Genomic DNA, 19,109 nt, shown 5'->3' with positions numbered 1-19,109 from the left:
AAATGTAGCTCCATCCGAAACCATTGTTTAAATTCTCTGTAATAAGGACGTGGAGCATGAACTCCTAAAACAGCACAACTATGGCGACTGACTAGCTTGTGTTGATGCCTTAGGGTTCAGGCTGCGAAGGCCGGCTAGTTAATCAACTATTGACTACCTACATATGTGCATGTAGGTATGACGCAGAACGAAGGGAGAAGCACCTGGAAACGCGCTGGTCCTGACCAAGGCGCATGAAGAAGAAAGACCAAAAGAAGCCAACACAAAATTCCACATAGGCGGAGAGGCCGATCTTCAGACGTCAAAATCCTGCGTAAGGTAAAAGTTTCGGGACTGTGGCCATATTGAATGAAAATTCGAATGTTTTTTCAAGTACATTTTCGGGTCTTCACATACCACCCAGGAATCACGGAGATCATCCTACATCGGGGGATCCACGCGTTTCTCCAAATGTGGGGAAGGGCCTGGTATGCAAAGAATTCTATCTCTTATTGGATATAGCCAAACCATCTCCTCTTTTGGAATCCTGGTGACATCCGGGAAAACCACGGAGAATTCTAGGAATAGAGGGGATTTGCCCTTTTTCCCTCTTTGCCATAAGCTACGGCCTACTCGCGGCAAATGCGAGCCGAAAACTCAATTTTCAGACATTCAGTTTGTACACATCAACCATATATTAGTTATTTTTTTAATTGATAATTCTAATACGCTTGAGCTAATTGATGAGACATCTTTCAAAGGAGTAAATTCTCTTTCTGACAGTCCTGGTAAACGCTCCTCATTTAGTCTCGAACTTGTAAAGAATGAAGCACAGCCCGTGCCAATATATCTATGATGGGAACATCTTATTTGACCAGTCCCAAGTTACAAAAGACTAACCTAAAGTGCAATTCTGAAAGTACCCTGTGGTCTAGATTCAGTGCATGCTGATGTGTTCAATTTCCTCCAATGGGAATTTGTATCAGCAATGGATGCCCATTGCCAACTGCGTAAACAAGTTGCGGTGCCCCACGCCAATAAGTCTACCCCGCAAAATTACTATTTACAGCGCTTGGAGAGCGAGGATAGTGATGATCTACATTTGAGACTAATGTATCGAGTCGAAAGAGTGCCACGTTATTGGAGGGTTGAATCATGTTTCCCGGTCCATCCGAATCGTACTGAATCAGAATAATACTTCATTTGGTTAACCTGTGTTATATCTGCGTAAATACCTGTTCAGCTTATGATCAATTTGAAATAGCATTACATGTAGATTTAATGTAATTTGTCTTTTATGGCCAACCTCTCAACAAAAAGAAAACACCTATAAGGTGTATATATCCATCGCCATCTATCACGTCTTTGTTTACTCAATAGATATGTAGATACAAATATCAACAGCGCATGTATCTATCAAATGGGATATAAATCGTCACTTCAAGAACGAATGTTTCAATGTATGATTGACTGCGTTCGATACATGGTCTTGGGCCCCCAATCTCTTGTTGAACCTTGTCCTTGATCGTTGGATAGAAAGTACACTTGGCTATGTCTTACCTGCATGAAATGGGCAGTAAACTGGAACAGGCCCTCAATTTGGCTAGTGATACCTGTATATGAAATGCGGGGAGCTTCCCAAAATTTAGAGTGCAAAAAGGTCTCCGCGTTTGGCTGTTTGGGATATGTCAGAGGTGACGACTTGGAAAAGAAACCAACAAGGTCAATCTTTTGTTCCTGGAAATACAGTCACCTTCATATCCCCTTCTCCGTGCATTCATACAATGCCGGTACAATACCTGAGCCAGGAAAATGGACAAACATCTACCCTGGAGTGCATGAAGAACGACCGCGTATGGCAACAAGGATCAGTTTCGCATTATACCACACTCGAGCTCTTGAACTCTGTCTCCGCGCGCGGGGTCATCTCACGAAACTATTGGCTGTATCTGCCTCCCGAATTGGGATATTTGTCTTTTACCAAGTTATCTATATTTTCATGGAGACAAAAACACAATTATATAAACCCCCTGGAGGTCTCCTCTCGAAACATTGATTCTTCCCAAAAGCACTTTGCTTGTATCTTCCTCAACTTGCCTTTCTGCAAACAGGTTCAGAATCATGACTATTCCAGAGGAGGTTGATATTATTATTTGCGGTGGCGGTAGTTCGGGATGTGTCCCTGCGGGCCGCCTCGCAAATCTCGATCACAATCTGTCTGTCCTGTTGATCGAGGCGGGTGAAGATAACTTGAATAATCCATGGTAAAGGCAGGATCTGGCATTTCTGGAGAACATATTCTCACCTTAATGTAGGGTGTACCGCCCGGGTATCTACCCGAACAATATGAAGCTCGATTCGAAGACCGCATCGTTCTATCACTCTAGACCATCCGAACATTTGGATGGCCGTCAGGCTATTGTCCCCTGTGCGAATATTCTGGGAGGTGGTAGCTCCATCAACTTTATGGTAAGTGATATCTGTTTGACGAGAATATCTAGCGGACTCAAGCTAAATCCAGCAAAGATGTACACCAGAGCTTCTGCTTCCGATTACGACGACTTTCAGGCAAAGGGTTGGACAACTAAAGAGCTTCTTCCCTTGATGAGGAAGCACGAGACTTACCAACGTGCGAGTAACAACCCCGAGTTGCATGGTACCGATGGTCCTATCAAGGTTTCATTTGGTAACTATACGTATCCAATCAAGAATGACTTTCTCAGAGCCGTGGAGTCGCAGGGTATTCCATTCACAGATGACTTGCAAGATTTGAAGACTGGGTATGAAGTCCACACATAGCGATCCATTGGCATTTGCTGATCCAGAAACATGATATCATAGCCACGGTGCAGAACACTGGTTGAAATGGATCAACCGTGACACAGGTAAGTACATGTATCTATCAAATTTAGATAATTATCAAATCGTGTCTAACAATCATGAATTAGGCCGTAGAAGCGATGCGGCCCATGCCTATGTTCACAGTACTAGAGCTAAATATACTAATCTTCACCTTCAATGCAATACTAAGGTGGAAAAAGTGATTGTTGAGAATGGCCGTGCTGTGGGTGTTGTGACAGTTCCCACCAAGCCTCTCAATGGTGGAGAGCCAGTTCGCAGAATTTTCAGGGCGCGCAAGCAAATCATTATTAGTGCCGGTACTATGAGCTCCCCACTTATCCTACAGCGGTCTGGGTTTGGTGACCCTGAGAAGTTGCGTCGCGCTGGTGTCAAACCTCTGGTCAACCTACCCGGTGTGGGCCGAAACTTCCAAGACCACTACCTCACTTTCTCCGTGTATCGTGCCAAGCCCGATGTCGAGTCCTTTGATGACTTTATTCGTGGAGATCCTAAAGTCCAGAAGAAGGTCTTCGAAGAATGGGACAAGAAAGGCACCGGGCCACTGGCCACTAACGGAATTGATGCCGGTGTCAAGATCCGTCCCACTGAGGACGAGCTCGGAGAGATGAAGAAGTGGCCCACCCCAGACTTCACAGAAGGATATGAGTCGTACTTCAGGAACAAGCCCGATAAGCCTGTTATGCATTATTCGATCATATCTGGGTAAGCCTTTATCTCGGCTGTCACCAATGCCAATACTAACGAACGCATAGCTGGTTTGGAGACCACATGCACATGCCTCCGGGCAAGTTCTTCACCATGTTCCATTTCCTGGTATAGTTAAAAAATCCTTTGAATAAGATTGGGCAATGCTAATTGACTCCAGGAATACCCCTTCTCCCGTGGATTTACCCATATCCAGTCAGCTGATCCTTATGAGGTCCCGGACTTTGACGCGGGTTTCATGAATGACAAACGGGATATGGCCCCTATGGTCTGGGGATACATCAAATCCCGGGAGACCGCCCGACGCATGGCATCGTATGCTGGCGAGGTGACTGCAATGCATCCTCAATTTGCTTTCGACTCATCAGCCCGGGCGCAAGACATGGATTTGGCCACTACTAAAGCGTATGCTGGCACAAATCATATTTCTGCGGGCATTCAACACGGTATGCTAGCACTAACCCCTGTGAAAGTCTCCATACAAACTAATCGGGTAAATGCAGGTTCCTGGACCACGCCATTGCAGCCTGGAAAGCAGCCATCATCGAACATTCTCAACTCTAACAGACACGAAGCGCGTGCTCCTTTGGAATACAGCGATGAGGATATCAAGCACGTCGAGAAATGGAGTGAGTCTTGCTCTTGTTTGTGATCTTGGCTCGCAACATAGTTGCTAATAGTTTTCTTCCAGTTTCACGTCACGTCGAGACAACCTGGCACTGCCTGGGCACGTGCAGCATGGCTCCACGAGAGGGTAACTCCATTGCGCCCCATGGAGGCGTTGTTGACGAGCGCCTCAACGTCCATGGTGTCAAAGGCCTCAAGGTTTGCGACTTGTCCATCTGCCCTGACAATGTTGGGTGCAATACTTTTAGCGTAAGTGTTTATTTATCTGGCTTGAATTCACAGACTGATAAACTGACTCAATCAATAACTAGACTGCCCTTCTCATTGGCGAAAAGTGCGCAGTCTTGGTTGCGGAGGATCTTGGATACTCCGGGTCTGATCTGGATATGAAAGTGCCAACTTACAATGCGCCAGCAGAATTTGCTAATCTTTCTCGTCTTTGAGTTGCTGAGCGATGGTTATATGTTTTAGTCTTATGTTTTCCCTGTAATTTTGCCTCCAATGAGTTCCTCTTGTTCATACTGTGATTCGTTTATCAAAGTTCCTAAATTCTCTTTAATCCATTCTCCATTCTCCATGCCCAACCACCTTGACTAATTTGAATATCAGCTATTATTGGAAATCTCTGCTAATTTCTCTTACCCTGCAAATACTTTGAATGCTCCAAGGTCGGCAAACTCCTCCACTTCTCTATATCCTTCTCATCTGGCGAGACTGGAGCCAAATAAAACAATTTCCTCCCTGCGATAATAGGCACTAAAAAATGTCGGAAAGTGCCGAAGAACGAAGCCACTCACGGCCCACACCCTATCTATGCTTGTCTTGCGATGACTTGTTACTTGTTGGGCCTCATTTCGAATTGCGTTTCCCCGAAGTAGTACTAAAAAGTTAGCGCTTGCGAACAACTAAACTAGTGTCCTATAGTAAGTCATTCTTATCTCTTTTGCCGTCCCTACCTATCTTTCGTCGGCAAGTTGAAATCAACCTATAATATTGTAAAGGTATAACGATCGTGGGCTGCTATTCGCTGTGATATCTGAAACTCCTCATACACCTTCATGAATGCGACCAATGAGTTACAACCCTTTTACAATCCTCTAATCAAAAGCAAGCACACAATTTAAACACTAAAAATCGGGCGTCCAAAGGGCCTATCTTTATCCAAGTCGAGCTAAGCTCACATTCCCCGCCAATCTCTCTCGCCTTATCTCTACTTCCCCTCACTGTGTGTCACACTAGATTCCTTAATCTAAAAAGGAGGCAACATTTCATCAACATGTTCTCATGTTTGATTGTCAAATTCTCCTTTCACAAACGATGCGCTGAAACTGTGCAATATTCCATACCATGGATTCCAAAGAACTGGATATCGAGACCATTAAACCGGCCCTCAAAACAGATGAAGAGGTTAGCGAAGGCCAATTGGACAAATTCGAGCTAGAAAAGAATGATGAAATAATAAATGAAGAGTTTGGCTATGAATCGCATCGCTCTCCATTCCCAGAAGGCGAGTTCTAACTCTGTCTTTGTTACGAATATGTGGGTAAACTAACAGTCAGTTTCAGTTAGGGCTGTGGTTCCGGAGACAGATGACCCCAGTATGCCGGTGAACACCGTGCGAATGTGGCTCCTGGGCATAGTATTCACCATGCTAGGATCTGGTATCAACCAGTTCTTCTCGCTGCGTTATCCGTCCGTTCATATCGTCGCTCTCGTCGCAGAGCTACTTGCTTATCCGCTCGGCGTGTTTCTCGCAAAAACCCTCCCTCTCACATCTATTCGGCTCGGCCGTTTGGGAACATTTGTGGTCAACCCTGACAGATCGTTCAACATCAAAGAACATGCTCTGATCGTTATCATGAGCAATGTTTCTTTTGGATATGCTACAGCAGATGCAACGAACATCATCCAGGCGGCCAGCAAAAACTTCTATAACTTCGATCTCAAGCCCGGCTTCTACGTGCTCATTGTGCTTGTTGCGCAACTCCTCGGATTTGGTGTCGCAGGTCTCGCAGCCCCATGGCTCGTCGAACCAGCTCGCATCATCTGGCCCGGCGTGCTATCCAACTGCGCCATGCTAGAAACCTTGCATTCGCGCGCGAATCGCATTGCAGATGGCTGGCGTATGTCCCGTCTCCGCTTTTTTATGTACGTCATGACAGGTGCTTTTGTCTGGTACTTCTTCCCCGGTCTCATGTTCACCGCGTTATCCTACTTTACCTGGGTCTGCTGGATCGCACCCAAGAATGTCATCGTCAACCATCTTTTCGGAATGCAGACCGGTCTCGGTCTGAGTCCAATCACTTTCGATTGGAGCCAAATCGCCTATAACACAAATCCTCTACTTTCGCCGGCGTGGGCGGCGGCCAATGTCTTTGCTGGCTTTGCATTTTTCTACTGGATCGTCACACCTGCCCTCTACTACACCAATACCTGGTTTACGGCTTATCTTCCTTTGATGACGGCCGACGTTTACGACAATACAGGTGCCCTCTATGATACTGCTCGAGTCATTTCTGCAGATAACTCGCTAGACACCGTAGCGTACCAGAAGTACTCACCTCCATACTTGAGCGCGACCTTTGCTTTTGTGTACGGACTTTCTTTTGCTGCTATTACCTCTGTACTGTCGCATATTGGAATTTGGCATGGTCGCGACCTCTGGGCGGCTCTCAAAGGCCGCAATAAACTCGATATTCATGCTCGGCTCATCCGTGCCTCATACCGCCGGACCCCCTGGTATTGGTACGCTGGTATCATCGTGGTTATTATGGCGATGGCAATCGCGACGGTTGAAGTCTACGAGACCAAACTCCCCGTCTACGGAGTTTTTATCGCTCTGATAATTCCAGTCATCTACATGGTACCATGCGGTATCGTGCAAGGCATCACGAACGTGGATGCAAACCAGTTGAACGTTCTCGCTGAGTTTATCGGCGGATACATGTTCGAGGGCAAGCCACTGGCCAACATGATCTTCAAGATCATTTCTACGGATGTCGTAGGACAGGGCGTTTACTTCGCTATGGATATGAAGCTGGCTCACTATCTCAAAGTACCACCACGCACCTGTTTTATGGCCCAGTTTGTGGCTACTATCCTAGGAGCACTCACCCAAACGGGTGTTACGCTGTGGATGCTTGGCAATATTTCGGGGATCTGCGAATCTGACCAATCCGATGGCTTCTCTTGTCCTAATGGCCGTACTGTCTATTCATCCTCTGTTATCTGGGGTCTTGTTGGCCCTCGTCGGCTATACTCCATTGGACAAATCTATTCCCCACTGCTGCATTTCTTCTGGATCGGTGCTCTTGCTCCCGTGGTGACGTTCCTCCTCTACCGGTATACGAGACGCCAGTTTTGGAAGTTTATCAACTGGCCTCTTATTTTCGTTGGCACTTACAATGTCCCGCCTGGTATGCTCCAGTCTCTCGGTGCTTCTTTGCGCTTCTATTACTAACATGTTATTCTCTAGCTACTGGAATCAACTATTCAAGCTGGGCGCTGGTCAACTTCGTGTTCAATCATTTCATTAAGCGCCGGTTCTTCGCTTGGTGGACCAAGTACAATTATGTTCTGGCGGCCGCACTTGATACAGGCCTTGCTCTCAGTGGCATTGTTATCTTCTTTTGTATCTCGTATCCTGGTGCCACTTTCCCTGACTGGTGGGGAAACAACGTGTATCTGAATACTGCAGATGCACAGGGTGTAGCCTATAAAGCTATGCCATCTGTTGGTTACTTTGGGCCTGCCAACGGAACATGGACTTGAGACTGGTTAAGATGAAAATGTACGAAGATCAGGTTGAGAACTTAGGGAAGTGCTTTTGACGCAACAGGAAGACTAACATGCCCTGCTGCAAATATCAAATCTTTTGTTTCGACCCATTAGTTCTATAATTCTGTTCCATGTATTATGCTGGGTGCGAGAGTGGTCTGAATATAGTAATGATGCTGTTTCAGGACTTAAAACTTGAACTCACCATTTGGTGCTTTCATCGGGACCCCTAGTGATGATGAAGATGGATGAAGAAGAAGAGAAAAGACTACTGGAGAAGTGGAGGTCTACATCTGAGCCCCGAAGAAGTGACTGACTTCCTCAATACCAAGGCTTCTACAGAGGAAGTGATGCACATAGTATATGAAACCGCCGAAAGGCTTTGATTTTCCGACCTGCATTTAATGATAGAGCAAAAGAGTCCCAACCGAAATAAAGATGTAATGACCACAATGACAGGTATGATAGCAATAACCACTCAAGTTTTCAACATCAAGCCTTAGCTTAGACCAAATCAAGCAGTCACTCCATGCCTTTCTGTTCAATCTGATCGTAGCTCGGCGGCACATCAATCATGTCAAATGGGTCCTTGCGGCTATCACCGACAAGACCCCACATCGAGACTCGCTGATATCTGGTTATGCGGTAGCTGCGCTCCTGAACGGTGTTCTTGAATTGTTCCTTCAATAATTTTTTATCGGTGGGAGAAACTTCAAAGCCCCTCGCTCTCCGACAACATCCACATTCGAGCGTACAATGTCCAATACCAAGACTCCGTGACGGAGGAATTTTGCGGTCAAGACAGCAACCACATCCTCGAGCGCAGCATCCTTGTCGACCCGCGCATTCCTCTACGAGCATAAGATGCATATACCACTGAGGGTGTGACCGCCAAAGAATAAAGCCCCTCAATTGAAAATTTTCCAGATCAGACCGACAGTACCACCACCTCTGAGACAAGAGCCAGTATTTCTTATTCAAGATGCTGAGTCTTTCTTCAGCATTGGTTCCCGGCGTAGCGGTTCCTTCTTTGATAGAAATTTCTTCTTGAACAACTTCTCGGAGGTTTTCCTCTGTGTCTAGAAGTTCGCAGGAAGATTCGGGATGTACGGAGTTGCGCCAAGTCAAGTATCGATATCGCTGAAGAGCGTTGATGTTTCCATCTCTTTCTAGCTTGGTTTCAGTTTCAGTCTTCTCGCCACCAATGACCATATCTGTCGGGTTGTGAGGTGTTGCACGTTTAGTAGGCGGGCTCTGATTGAGTAAAGAGGATGACTTTTCGTCGCCCATCAGGTCATGTGTTGCCTTGGTAGATGAACCCCGGTGAAGTGAAGAGGATGGCATGTTTGGTGCTTAATGTTTGATATATGATGCTTGAGATATCTGTTTTTTGAAGTGGCAAGGAGTTTGTGGATGGGTTTCACTTTGCAAGATGCTGATGGTGCTTTTGACTTCAACCTCCGACGCCTGATTTGGAAATAATCAAAAATCGAGCCATACATGATAACACAGTAAAAGCATTACACAGTAAAACCAATAGGTCTAGAAAATTTAACCATTTTAAACTCAATATGCCTGGCAAATGCCGTTCTTTGGTTCATCAATGTATGGATAGTTTTGCCTGGATTCCCACACCCGATACATATCATACATATCACAGTGCTAGTGCCAGCCCGGCCTAATCCACACTCCAATGCACAACTCGCTTAACACGAATGGCCATAGGATCCAATCTCTCCTCTAAGCTATCCCTCTGTTTTGAATCCTGCTCCATCTCAACGCGGGTCGTGATGGTGTTTAAACGCATTTGATCTTCCCCCGAGCGGAAAAAGGGTTTCATACTCGAATCGCAGTCTTGTTGTTGGCCATGCCACACCTCATGTATACTACTTTTCCTGCTCTTTGTGTGTCTGCTGAAGGGCCTTGGCCGTTGAATTGTAGCCGTCCTTCGTCCAGCTCCGAAATGTTGTTTGCTGGGTATCCTTTTGGCTATTAAGCGGATAAGTGGTTGTAGAGCTGGTAAACAGGCGCAGATTATACCGATGCAAGGCTCAACTGTTGACCACACATTGACATCGCTTAAGGCCCATGTTAAGTCCATGTTACCGTCGAGGAAGGTGATGTAGTAGATGCGGACAATGCTTGCGACGCAGACGCTAATCAAAAGTATCATATTAGCGTTGGAATCCGGCAAAGTGAGTGAAAATATAATATCATACAAGCCTCCAAGGAGCAGAATACTGCATACTCCAATCTTCTGGCCCGTTCGAATTTGGAGCCTCCAAATAATCGGCATTGGGACGAGTAAGATCAGAACATCGGTTACCATATTGGCGGTTCCGTTGCCGATATAATAATAGTAGAAATTGTATCGGTATCTCCCAGAAGTGGGATCAGTGAGTTCGTTCCAGAAATATGAGACTGGCTGGCAAGCACATAGAGCTGCGATCATACTCCCTATGCACCAGCAACCGGATATGATAAGGCAGCCCCAAATCATCCAGTTCATGCCAAAGATTCGGCGATAGAACATAAGGATTGAGACCTTTATCAGGAGGAGTTCGACAAGATATAGTAAGCAGCATGCGAACAGGCTCTGTAGCATGTTAGTTTGGAGGTCTTTTTATGAGGGCTTCTTTCTTACTTTCTTCATAATAACCATGTCTTCCAATGTCGTGCACCAAACATGTTTCCCAAATCCGTGATAACCACCTGTCAACAACATCAATACATTAACCCACAGTCTAAAGTACCAAAAGGCATACCAAGGAGAGATATAGCAAGCAGTACTGCTAGTGGAACAACAGAAGCACCAACCAAGCAATCGTCGACTTCCAGCCTCGCTCCTTGGATATGAAGTCTTACAAAATACCGGAGAAGGACAGTAAGTATAGAAAGAACGCATATCGTTGCGACAACAGCATTGTCCTGAGAAGTCCTATCGTCTTCAAGGTTCACGCCAGGCGGTGGTGGTCCGAAGACAGTGGTGGTATTCATAGCAGGTCGTTTGCTTCAACCATCGAAAAGCTTGCAAATGCCTCCCAGGTGAGATAACCCTTGGAAATTGACAAGCGAGATCCATTTTGTCAGGTCCATTGAACATGCATAATACAGTGTCTCAGATTGCGTTATTGTCGTAAATTGGAAAGTATTATATGATCTGCACTCATAGTGATAGTCATTTACACCTTTAGCCTGATTTGTACAAGGATTCTGTAGAGTTTCCACTCGGTCCCGCTAACGTGCACAGGGTGATATTTATAATATTTATAATATTTATAAATGAGTGGCTTTCATTGGTAGATATTGCTCTTCATCAATTAGTTTCCCCGAAAGTGGGCGAATAATGCATAGCGCATCCTGAAGGATCTCGGGTGTGCCGTCATTGTGCGCTAAAGCTAGATGATGCTTCATGTCGGCAAGGAGATTAGTGTGAGCTGTGGTCTGTGAGGTCGGTAAGAGAGATCAAATTCCAGAACTGTTGGCTGGACTCAAGGCTGTAAATGTTCTTCAAGGAGTCAAGAAGAGCATCAACTCCTTTCAAGTGATGAATGTTAAATCCTGCAAGCGATGAAACAGATCGACAGATCCTTCAAAATTGGGACCACAAAATTGGACAGCCTACCAAATAGAATAAATTAGAGTAATCGTGAATATCAATAGTTGATTAAGCAATATTAAGTTGTGTCGCAGTCGAAATTCAACCGCCATACAAACTGACCGCAGAAAAGTTCCCCTACTTCCCCACAGGCAGCAACCTCACTCCACACCTCGAGATCCCTAACATCGACTCTTTATAACAGTCTCAACAATCAAAATGCCTCCAAAAGCCCAAGAAGCAGATGACAAGCGCCAAGCCGCGCGCGAAGTCATCGATATCCTCCAGGAGATCTCCGATCTACTCGTGCGTGTCCTCCCATGGCTCAATGTGCCACCATAGAACCCGCGATGAGCAAAGAGAAAACTGAAAGTACTAACGCACATCCAGAACACTCATCTCGACCGAACAGAGCTGTCGCTTTGCGTCTCTCTTATTGAAAATGGAGTTAATCCTGATGCCTTGGCGGTACGCGTTATCCGACGCGTGGATGAGGATGTCAATATCACCATTGACACTGCGCGAATCTCGATGTTCTTGGCTGTGTTTTGAGTGAATGCTGACTTGATTTTACAGACTGTTATCAAGGATCTTCGAAAGGAGACTGGTTCTTCCAGGCGCGTGACCAATGCTCCTGCAGTGGAATGATTTTCTGGGGATGGAGAGCGGGTTTGAGATATGTTTGTTCAGCTGAACAAAATGACGCTGTTTGTTTTTTTGGCGTTGAGGTCATTTTACATATGACTACATGTACTGGTCGGAGATATACCCTTGTTTGTTTGTTGATTCCGGTACAAATACAGATTCAATTTGGTTTGTGGAGGTATTGGAAGTATTGCACTGCCTAAGACTATCTCTACAGGTATTGTAGACTCAGGAAGGGTGATGAGGTGCATAGCAGGATGGGAAAGGTGGAAAGGTGCGGCTAGGGATAGAGATAGAGTGACAGACTGGGGGGAATCCAATGCAGAAGAAGCAAGAGTTGTGCAGGCGACAACCGGGATTATTCAAATTCTAAACAATCACGGTTATTTCGACTCTTCGGGCTTGATGGCGCCCTTGGAGGAATCCACCGTTGGCTCTACGGTAGCCTTATGGAGATTGCCACTCTCAGGGACGGCGGTTTGCTCCTTTGTCTTGGTATCCTTCTCATCATCGCTGTCGCCGAGGCTGAACGGATCGTTCTCAGCAACGGGAGAGGGCTCGACGGTAGACAACGGTTGCCATTTGCTTGACTTGCTACCGGTTGAACTGTTGCGCTTGGCGGAAGGGGCATCGTAGATGTTGTCAATCTCAGTAGGTGGTCCGTCCTGGAAAGACACCTTGCGCCTATCGGGCGAAGGCGAAGCGCTTGTCTTAATGTTGGGGCGGGGAGGGCGAGGCGGGGGAGCTATGGAGAGTTAGCGGGTTCACCAACACCGGTCTGGAAGTGAATTTACCTTCGCCGTCTCTCAACTCGAGGGCAGAGAAATCGTCACCGAGGACCTGTGGGTCTGCGTCATATCGTTCGCGATCTCCACTGCGACGTCCCATATCACCACTGCGTCGGGGCCGGCCGTACGCGGGGGTCTCTCTTTGATTGTTGGGGGGCCCCTCATCTGGTTCTTCGCCATCGATTCTCTTCTTCAGGTTCGTAACCCAGGAATTAACTTTATTCTGTGTGTCCAAAAACCCCTTACGGAGGTTTTCACGGATCACAGGTAGATCATCTGTCGCCAAGTATTAGCACAACCACATTGGGCAAGTTGTCATAAAGCATACCATCAAAGAAGCTGTATTCCCTCTCTTCTGACTCCTCGCTTCCTCTGGGGCGCTGGTATCTGGGGTCGCTTTCCCAGCCGGGCGGTGGAGCGCGGCTCCTCGACTGGTAGTGTTCGGATAGCTGACGGGCATACATTTCGTCGGCTTCCAGCTGTCGCTGCTGAGCAGTGGCCTGACTTGGGCGGGGAGGCTTCGGGGGAGGTGCCATCTCTTCTTGGGCCTTGGGGTCGGTCATGCCTGCAAGCCGAGGTCAGTTAACTCATAGTCATGCCGAAAACGACTCCGCGCGTACCCAGAAGGGCGTTAAAGGCCCGCTCGACATTCCAATTGCTCGCAACCAAGATAGCCTTTATGACCCCAGGCTCTATGCTTGGAAATGCCTCCTTAAGTGTGTTCTCGGACTGTTCTCTCGGGCTCAGGGGCCGGGGCGGCTTTGGCGGGGCTGCTTCCGCAGCGGGGGGTTGAGCAGCCGCAGGTGAGGAAGTGATAACTCCGCTCTCCTGCGGCTCATCGTCAAAGTCCATGGGACGCGCAGTAGTCGGCGACTCGGCTCGGGGGCTGTTAGGTGAGTTGAGAGCAGCCAAGGGCTTGCTGGGAGTGGTCTGTGTATAAATGTGAGCCTCATGCGACAACAACCCGTGTTGAGAGAATCAAACATACCATCTTGTCCTCCTCAGCCATATTGTATATTTCGGAGAAACAAACAGATCAGAGGGGTTTAACAGAAAGAAATATCAGAAGAACAGTGTTGCCTGCGGAGAATGTAGCAGAAGTGTATTCAAAGCTCCAAGTGACGTGGGGTGCACGTGATGAAGTAGATTGGCCCTTATACAGATCGCCGGTGCTTCTTCACTTCCGATATATTGACGATCTTCAAATCTTCAAATCTTCAAATTCTATTTTGAATTTCCAGAATGGCCTGAGTCAGCTTCATCTAATATTGGGCTTTGATTAACCCGTTCGATTGTGCCAAACTTGGTCCAAAATGGCTTCAGAACAGGAACTTTCCACTTCTTTCATCCCAGACTTGTACAAACCGCCTGCTTTGCTACCTATTGCACGGCACAGGAAAAGTCTGCTTTACTTGGTCGAGAATTTTCCAGTCACTATCGTGGTGGGCCAAACAGGTAGTGGAAAAACTACTCAGCTGCCACAATACCTTGAGCAGGCAGGATGGTGCGAGGACGGGAAAACCATCGCTGTCACACAGGTAAGCACTGACCGCTGCTTTCTTCAAAACAAACAATCATTGACGTATTTCAGCCCAGGAGGGTGGCCGCCACGACGGTTGCAACCCGAGTAGCAGAAGAGATGCGTTGCAAAGTCGGTGAAGAGGTCGGTTATTCGATTCGATTCGAAGATTTAACGTCTCCTGCAACAAAAATCAAATTCTTAACGGATGGCATGCTGCTCAGAGAAGCATTGGTTGACCCTTTGCTCTCACGCTACTCTGTGATCATGGTTGACGAAGCACATGAAAGATCTTTGAGTACCGACATCCTCCTTGGAATCTTGAAAAAGATTTGTAAGAAGCGGCCTGGATTGCGGATTATTGTTAGCAGTGCCACGCTCCAAGCAGAGGACTTTCTCCGCTTCTTCGCTGGCGAGGAATATAATCCTGAAGCAGACCCAGCGGACTTGGGCGGAAGCGTTGGACGAATCATCAGTCTGGAAGGCCGCATGTATCCTGTCGACATGCTGTTCCTTGAGTCACCAGCAGAAGACTACATTGAAAGAGCAGTCAAGACAGTTTTCGACATCCATACACAAGAAGCAGAAGGCGACATTCTTCTATTTCTGACCGGCCGCGAAGAAATCGACACTGCGATTCAATTCATATCCGAAAGAGCCGCAACCCTTCACCCTAAGGCTCCGTCACTTCTTACGCTGCCGCTTTTTGCTGGACTCACCACGGAGCAGCAGATGTACGTCTTTGGGAAAACTCCAGAAAATACGCGCAAGGTCATCGTCTCCACCAACATTGCTGAAGCCTCGGTCACAATAGACGGGATTGTATATGTGATCGATTGTGGTTTTGCAAAGCTCCGAGCATATAACCCCACTACTGGCATCGATACATTGACAGCGGTACCAATTTCAAAAGCATCAGCAACCCAGCGAGCTGGTCGGGCTGGAAGAACCAAGCCGGGCAAGTGCTTCCGTCTGTACACTCAGCAGGAATATGAACGGCTGCCGGAAGCCACTGTTCCTGAAATTCAACGATCGAATCTAGCACCCATCATCATGCAACTCAAAGCTCTGGGAATTGACAACATTGTCCGCTTCGATTTCTTGACATCTCCGCCCGCAGAACTTATTATCCGAGCTCTGGAACTTCTTTCATCACTCGGTGCAGTCGATGATTATGCCAAACTCACAAAACCGCTTGGTATGCGCATGGCGGAGATTGCCCTCGATCCCATGATGGCCAAGGTGGTTCTGGCAGCCCCATCCTTCGGCTGTTTAAGCGAAATCCTTACCATAGCCGCCATGGTAAATCTCCAAGGAACAGTCTGGGTGCAACACGCAGGCGACAAAAGATCAGCGGAAAGTAATCGCCGCAAGTTCGCCGTCGAAGAAGGCGACCATCTCACCTACCTAAACGTGTATCAAGCCTTCGTTACAAAAGGCAAAAAAGACCCCAAATGGTGTCGAGACAACCTCCTAAATTACAAAGCCTTGCAACGGGCAGTGAGCATTCGCGGGCAACTGAAACGGTACTTGGAACGATTTGGTGTTCAGGTCGATGAAACGCTTTCATCGCACGGTGCTGTCGACTTGAGTAATCGTCCCGAGCAGATTCGGCGCTGTCTTACGACGGGTTACTTCGCTCATGCGGCGAAGATGCAGCCGGATGGAACTTTTAGAACTGTGAGCGGGGGATTGACTTTGCATGCTCATCCTAGCTCGTTGATGTTTGTAAGTTTCCTGGAGCAGTTGTGAATGATGTTTGCTTGGTTTACTGACTCCATTCTAGAACCGGAAAGCTGATTGGGTCATCTTTCATGAGATTATGCAAACAGGTGAAAAAACTTATATTCGCGACGTTACAAAGATCGAGAAGGGTTATCTGCTTGAATATGCCCCCCAGTATTACCAGATCAGATAGTTCTTCTTTGCCGCTTTGTGAAAAATAATACCCAGGAGTTAGAAGAAGTTAGACAGTTGATTTTATTTTTCTGTTCTCACCACCCAAAATAGCATTGTCACAAATTCTATATACCTTTCAACGGCCTCTTTCGAATGAACCTATTGTTGTTAAGTATAAATGCTCCATGCTCTTCATGTATACATATATCTATTGATTCCAGCACGCAATCACAAAATGTAACCTCCATCAAATAATGGAGAGAATAAATCTTTTGTACCAATAATATTAACTTAATTAAAGAAAACCATGGATTGTTTTCGAATCAATATGTTTGATAGATTCAGCTAGAGTCAGCTAAGTTCAACTAAATTCTATAGCCAAACGACGTCACGGGAGCGGAGATATCTTTATCTTCAACTTACAGATTCATCCGATCTTTTCTCCAACTTATTTCTTGAATATCACCCAAAATGTCAGGGCATCACCACCATCATAGTGGCGGCTGTCATGGTGAAGATCATGATCACTCTAACGACATCACTCCCGCCATCCAATCCCTCCTCTACTCCCAAATCGACTTTGATAAGATCACCACCCTCAATGGTAAGTCTGTGCCGTGGTCGACTATAAACTAGGCAAGGCAGACATTGACTTTTGACATGATAGAAACTACTCCTAAGGCGGGCGCAGCCATCGTACAGAAGACCTGGGCAGAGCGACTGAACGACAAGCCCGAACTTGAAAGCGATGCCGACGAGCAGCTACTCATGACCGTTCCGTGAGTTTTTTCTTCTCTCCATGCATAAGCATTATATATATTTGTCCAGCCATGATATTCCTCTCATTCGCGCAGAGATACTGGCATACAGATGTATATACATAGTTATCCCAAAATCCAAACAAACCCCACTACCCCTCATCGTCATCGCAAACCCAAAACTAACTCCCGCAAAGCTTCAGCGGTCAAGCAAACATCCACTCCGTCCTCCTCTACACAGCACCCACAATTTCTGCCCCAAAGACTGTGAAACTATTTAAGAATCGCGATGACTTAGATTTCTCCACCGCATCAGAGTTACACCCAACACAAACAATCGAGGTTCCGCAGCCCGTGCCTGGCGAGGACGTATTCGAATTACCGCTCAACCGTGCCCGTTGGAACGCTACTACTTCTGTCACTTTGTTCTTTGAGGACAATTGGAGTGATGGCGAGGAGGACGTTACCAAGGTTGGATATGTGGGGTTCAAGGGGCAGTTTATGAAGTTGACCAGGGAGCCGGTCAACTTCCTCTATGAGGCTGCTGCGAATCCCCAGGATCATGTTTCTATTCCCGGTGTGAGTGGTGTTGGGAGTGTTTTACCTGGGCAGTAATTGGTGGTAGACTGGGTCTTTAATTTGGGTAAGAGACCAAGAAATACGATTGTTTTTTTTTGGGCTGGTTGGACAGTCTTTTCATGAGTTATGACAATACCACCTTGTTTATTATACTTGCATTTGTTTACAGGCTGATCGAAGTACATCGGAATGAATGGGAGGTTTGTTCCGTACGGTTATCATTCATAAACATCTTGATAGTCAACGTTGTCATAGAATCTATAAGGCTCTCGTGAGTACCAAGAGCAAGCAACAACAACTAAAACAAAACCAAGCGCCAACACCATGAATATAAGCATGAAATCTACCAGCGATGTAGGCAAAACAATCCAAAACCAACGCCACAAAATGCTCTGAATGTAATGCAATGCTTGACAATCTGTACATCCATCACGCAGGCAAAGCTGTCCTCGTTTCAGTTCGAGCCCTAGCAGCCCTCTCCCGAGTCGGCTCCGACTCTTCGACCCGCTCAGCAGGCCTCGCGGTGGGCGGACTAGGCAAAACAACTGGATCAGGTAGGGCTTGCGGCCCAGCAGCCTCAAGCCGCAAAGCCTCCAATTCATCTTCGACTTCATCCTCATCCTGGTTTGTCAGATGGCCAGCCAACATCTGACTCACCTCCTATATAACGTTAGCAATCTGACACAGTCCATCCCTAGATGGGATATTATATGAACAGAAGTCCATACCTCCTGATACGCCCTCGCATCCTCGGAATCGCCCATTAACCTCTCAACATTCTCAATACCACCCATCTCCCTATTGATAGTCTGCAGCACCTGCGTTCCTTGCTGTAAACCATACAGCACGTCCTTCTGCACAAGCGCGAACTCCACTTGCCCGGTCAAAGCCTCTAGCTGCGCAAGTTGACCGTCTGTCTTGGCAAGTAGGGATTCTTGGTATTTCTTGCGTCGGAGGGCGAGAAGGGCACGCCGCCGATCATTGCGGGCTAGGCATTCCTTTGCGATTTCGGTTTCGCGGTCTGTTAGGACGGTAATTCGGCGTTGATATTGGTGGAGTTTGTCGCGCTGGTTTTTGAGGTCGAGAATCGCCCTATTATTACGGTAGAGCTTGTTAGCGGGGATCGGATCGTGTGTTTGAATATGGCTATTTGGGCTAAGTGGGGATGAGGGGGTCTCGTGTGATCAAATATGTAATGAGATAACATGAATTGAAGGACATCGTATTTGCTAGTAGCAATATCTGATGTTGACCACTTACCTATCCTGGGACGAGATCTTCGGTGAACTGCTCGCGTTCCCCATGATGCTGAAGAGAAGTAAAGATTGGAGAAATGGAGAGTCCTGGAGTTGTCCGCAGTTGACTCCGCTTGA

The 19,109-nt window shown here is 46.8% G+C and overlaps 9 protein-coding genes across 9 annotated transcripts; 5 read left to right on the top strand and 4 right to left on the bottom strand.

Moving 5' to 3' along the window:
- Positions 1 to 2,100: 2,100 nt before the first annotated feature.
- N7529_009756 (GMC family oxidoreductase) lies at positions 2,101 to 4,616 on the top strand (the record flags this gene model as incomplete). The annotated part of the gene is made up of 9 exons (XM_057245283.1): positions 2,101 to 2,243; positions 2,295 to 2,448; positions 2,506 to 2,759; positions 2,821 to 2,864; positions 2,928 to 3,543; positions 3,594 to 3,654; positions 3,707 to 4,175; positions 4,238 to 4,422; positions 4,485 to 4,616. 9 exons carry the CDS (start codon positions 2,101 to 2,103, stop codon positions 4,614 to 4,616), a joined length of 2,058 nt encoding a protein of 685 aa, XP_057093546.1.
- Positions 4,617 to 5,520: 904 nt separating this feature from the next.
- optD (uncharacterized protein) lies at positions 5,521 to 7,944 on the top strand (the record flags this gene model as incomplete). The annotated part of the gene is made up of 3 exons (XM_057245282.1): positions 5,521 to 5,684; positions 5,743 to 7,589; positions 7,649 to 7,944. The coding sequence occupies 3 exons, from the start codon at positions 5,521 to 5,523 to the stop codon at positions 7,942 to 7,944; spliced, it is 2,307 nt and encodes a 768-aa protein (XP_057093545.1).
- A 528-nt stretch (positions 7,945 to 8,472) lies between these two features.
- N7529_009754 (uncharacterized protein) lies at positions 8,473 to 9,294 on the bottom strand (the record flags this gene model as incomplete). The annotated part of the gene is made up of 1 exon (XM_057245281.1): positions 8,473 to 9,294. One exon carries the CDS (start codon positions 9,292 to 9,294, stop codon positions 8,473 to 8,475), a length of 822 nt encoding a protein of 273 aa, XP_057093544.1.
- Positions 9,295 to 9,628: 334 nt separating this feature from the next.
- Positions 9,629 to 10,947, bottom strand: N7529_009753 (putative integral membrane protein Pth11-like; the record flags this gene model as incomplete). Its single annotated transcript, XM_057245280.1, has 3 exons — positions 9,629 to 10,546; positions 10,595 to 10,662; positions 10,716 to 10,947. 3 exons carry the CDS (start codon positions 10,945 to 10,947, stop codon positions 9,629 to 9,631), a joined length of 1,218 nt encoding a protein of 405 aa, XP_057093543.1.
- Positions 10,948 to 11,767: 820 nt separating this feature from the next.
- On the top strand, positions 11,768 to 12,196 carry N7529_009752 (mitotic-spindle organizing protein 1; the record flags this gene model as incomplete). The annotated part of the gene is made up of 3 exons (XM_057245279.1): positions 11,768 to 11,854; positions 11,939 to 12,016; positions 12,125 to 12,196. The coding sequence occupies 3 exons, from the start codon at positions 11,768 to 11,770 to the stop codon at positions 12,194 to 12,196; spliced, it is 237 nt and encodes a 78-aa protein (XP_057093542.1).
- Positions 12,197 to 12,576: 380 nt separating this feature from the next.
- On the bottom strand, positions 12,577 to 13,990 carry N7529_009751 (CUE domain-containing protein; the record flags this gene model as incomplete). Its single annotated transcript, XM_057245278.1, has 5 exons — positions 12,577 to 12,938; positions 12,988 to 13,257; positions 13,310 to 13,546; positions 13,602 to 13,911; positions 13,970 to 13,990. 5 exons carry the CDS (start codon positions 13,988 to 13,990, stop codon positions 12,577 to 12,579), a joined length of 1,200 nt encoding a protein of 399 aa, XP_057093541.1.
- A 304-nt stretch (positions 13,991 to 14,294) lies between these two features.
- On the top strand, positions 14,295 to 16,418 carry N7529_009750 (putative ATP dependent RNA helicase; the record flags this gene model as incomplete). The annotated part of the gene is made up of 3 exons (XM_057245277.1): positions 14,295 to 14,519; positions 14,573 to 16,228; positions 16,287 to 16,418. 3 exons carry the CDS (start codon positions 14,295 to 14,297, stop codon positions 16,416 to 16,418), a joined length of 2,013 nt encoding a protein of 670 aa, XP_057093540.1.
- A 452-nt stretch (positions 16,419 to 16,870) lies between these two features.
- Positions 16,871 to 17,772, top strand: N7529_009749 (PITH domain-containing protein; the record flags this gene model as incomplete). The annotated part of the gene is made up of 3 exons (XM_057245276.1): positions 16,871 to 17,003; positions 17,067 to 17,178; positions 17,355 to 17,772. The coding sequence occupies 3 exons, from the start codon at positions 16,871 to 16,873 to the stop codon at positions 17,770 to 17,772; spliced, it is 663 nt and encodes a 220-aa protein (XP_057093539.1).
- A 393-nt stretch (positions 17,773 to 18,165) lies between these two features.
- On the bottom strand, positions 18,166 to 19,040 carry N7529_009748 (ESCRT-III subunit protein VPS20; the record flags this gene model as incomplete). The annotated part of the gene is made up of 3 exons (XM_057245275.1): positions 18,166 to 18,396; positions 18,465 to 18,828; positions 18,997 to 19,040. 3 exons carry the CDS (start codon positions 19,038 to 19,040, stop codon positions 18,166 to 18,168), a joined length of 639 nt encoding a protein of 212 aa, XP_057093538.1.
- Between the last annotated feature and the right edge of the window lie 69 nt (positions 19,041 to 19,109).

This window comes from Penicillium soppii (assembly GCF_028829465.1).
Source record: "Penicillium soppii strain IBT 18220 chromosome Unknown utg000007l, whole genome shotgun sequence".
In the NCBI taxonomy this organism is placed as follows: domain Eukaryota; kingdom Fungi; phylum Ascomycota; class Eurotiomycetes; order Eurotiales; family Aspergillaceae; genus Penicillium; species Penicillium soppii.
The sequence above is the reverse complement of the archived record's forward strand: the minus strand, read 5'-3'. Positions and strand labels throughout refer to the sequence as shown.